The sequence below is a fragment of the Lycium ferocissimum genome, chromosome 7, assembly GCF_029784015.1.
Source record: "Lycium ferocissimum isolate CSIRO_LF1 chromosome 7, AGI_CSIRO_Lferr_CH_V1, whole genome shotgun sequence".
Taxonomy (NCBI): domain Eukaryota; kingdom Viridiplantae; phylum Streptophyta; class Magnoliopsida; order Solanales; family Solanaceae; genus Lycium; species Lycium ferocissimum.
This window is the reverse complement of record NC_081348.1, coordinates 13,607,690-13,609,567: the sequence shown is the minus strand read 5'-3', so window position 1 is coordinate 13,609,567 and position 1,878 is coordinate 13,607,690. Positions and strand designations below refer to the sequence as shown.

Below are 1,878 nucleotides of genomic sequence, written 5' to 3'. Positions count from 1 at the left end.
GTGGATGTGAAGGGTCGGGTATAAGATATGAGTTTTTTAATTTAATTTAATTTTATTTTATTTGTGGGTTTCATGTCTACATGACATAAAAATTAATTTATTTTGTCATGTCATATTTTTTTTATGACAAACTTGACTGAGTGATTTTATATAAAAGAAAAAACCTAAGTTGAGTGATTTTATTGATACAAAACAAATTCGAATGACTTTGCTACATGATTTCTCACGATTCAGTGACCTTTTAAGATATTTACTCTATCAACGTCTTAACATAATTTTTTTTACACTAGATATATCATAACATGTTATACCAGATAACCTATTTTTTTTGTTCATTTTACTGCCCACATTTAATGGACATCCACCTTAATCGAGTTAGCTTTTTAAGCAATCGATCTGTTAGTGTAATTTTTTTTATATTGTCAGTACAAATACGTTTATTTTTATTTATTTTTTCATATTACTATTCTCACTTTTGATGAATATTTACTTGTGTTTCTTTAGGTGTGGAATAAATTTTTAAACTCATACAATAAACTTAGTATATTCAAAACTCCACGATGCACATGCATTACTTGAAGCTTAATTTGGCCATATCTTCCCAAGAGTAAAAGCAAAATTAGCAATTCTACTTACATTTAAAGCTCAAACTATATATATGTTACGTAGAAGCAACAACACACTTCCATCTATAAATTTCATGATGCAATTCCTAAAAACATCAAACCAAACCCTAAAAATAACACATTGCCACTAAACCCTTAAAAAAACTCTTCAAGAAAATGGCAAAAGCTAGTTCTACCTTGAAGGACAAGACCTTAAATGGCCTTGGCAATCTCATAAGACTCCTCCCAACAGGAACAGTCTTCATGTACCAATTCCTAAACCCTATTCTCACAAACAATGGCCATTGCACAATTATAAACAAATACCTATCAGGCATACTCATTGCCCTTTGTGGATTCTCTTGTGGATTTTCTTGCTTCACCGATAGTTACACTGACAACGACGGCGCCACCCGTTATGGCATAGCCACAATGAAGGGGCTTTCGCCAACATCTTCATCGGTGGACACAAGTTCCTACAAAATCGGAGTTGGTGACTTTGTACATGCATTTTTTACTATAGTTGTTTTTGGGGTTGTGACTATTTTGGACCGGAACACGGTGGATTGTTTCTTTCCGGCGTTCGAGTCGACGCAAAAGATGTTGATTATGGTGTTGCCACCGGCTGTGGGTGCCATTTCTAGTGTTGTGTTTATGGTGTTTCCTAATAAGCGTCATGGTATAGGGTACCCTCCAACTAGCCAAGATAACTAAAAAGGGAGTTATCTTGAGTTAAAAATATTGTATACTAGTAATGATTTGATCGAGTGGTGTCTTTGAAAGGATTTTTTTTTTTTCACTCAAGTGAATTATTCTTTAATTCAGTGAAATAAAGTGTGTATATGATGTAAATCAAGAAATGAATATATTTACAAGATTTGAGGTTTACCGTATTGGATATATATATATATACACACAATGAGCTTGTGATTGGAAGTGTTTGAATTCTTAATTAGTTTATTTTTTATGTTCAAACGTTTTATCTAATCGATAGAGGTGGAACTAGAATTTAGAGTATGAAATCAGATTCTAGAAAAGAAAGTTATTCAATTCTTTGATAAATTATAAATACACATTGATTAAGATTTAAGAGTAGTTTTTAACATAAATACAGAATCTGCGCCAAAGTTTCTGAGTTTACCCAAACTTATAAGCGGAATGCTTGCTCCCCCTAAATCGAGCAAGCATCATATGTTTCATGCCTCTTTGAAATTGCTGTAATCATATCGTAGTTTTGATTCTTTTTCCCTGAGCAAAATTGATGATTCCTTTT

At 32.4% G+C, this 1,878-nt stretch overlaps 1 protein-coding gene across 1 annotated transcript; it reads left to right on the top strand.

The window, feature by feature from the left end:
- The first annotated feature begins 714 nt into the window (after positions 1–714).
- Positions 715–1,532, top strand: LOC132062530 (protein DMP2-like). The gene has a single exon (XM_059455081.1). It carries the CDS (start codon positions 783–785, stop codon positions 1,317–1,319), a length of 537 nt encoding a protein of 178 aa, XP_059311064.1. The 5' UTR covers positions 715–782; the 3' UTR covers positions 1,320–1,532.
- The last annotated feature ends 346 nt before the right edge of the window (positions 1,533–1,878 follow it).

What these genes read in the sequence shown, in the direction of transcription:
- LOC132062530 (XM_059455081.1), top strand. Translation starts at nt 783, where the DNA reads ATGGCAAAAGCTAGTTCTACCTTGAAGGACAAGACCTTAAATGGCCTT.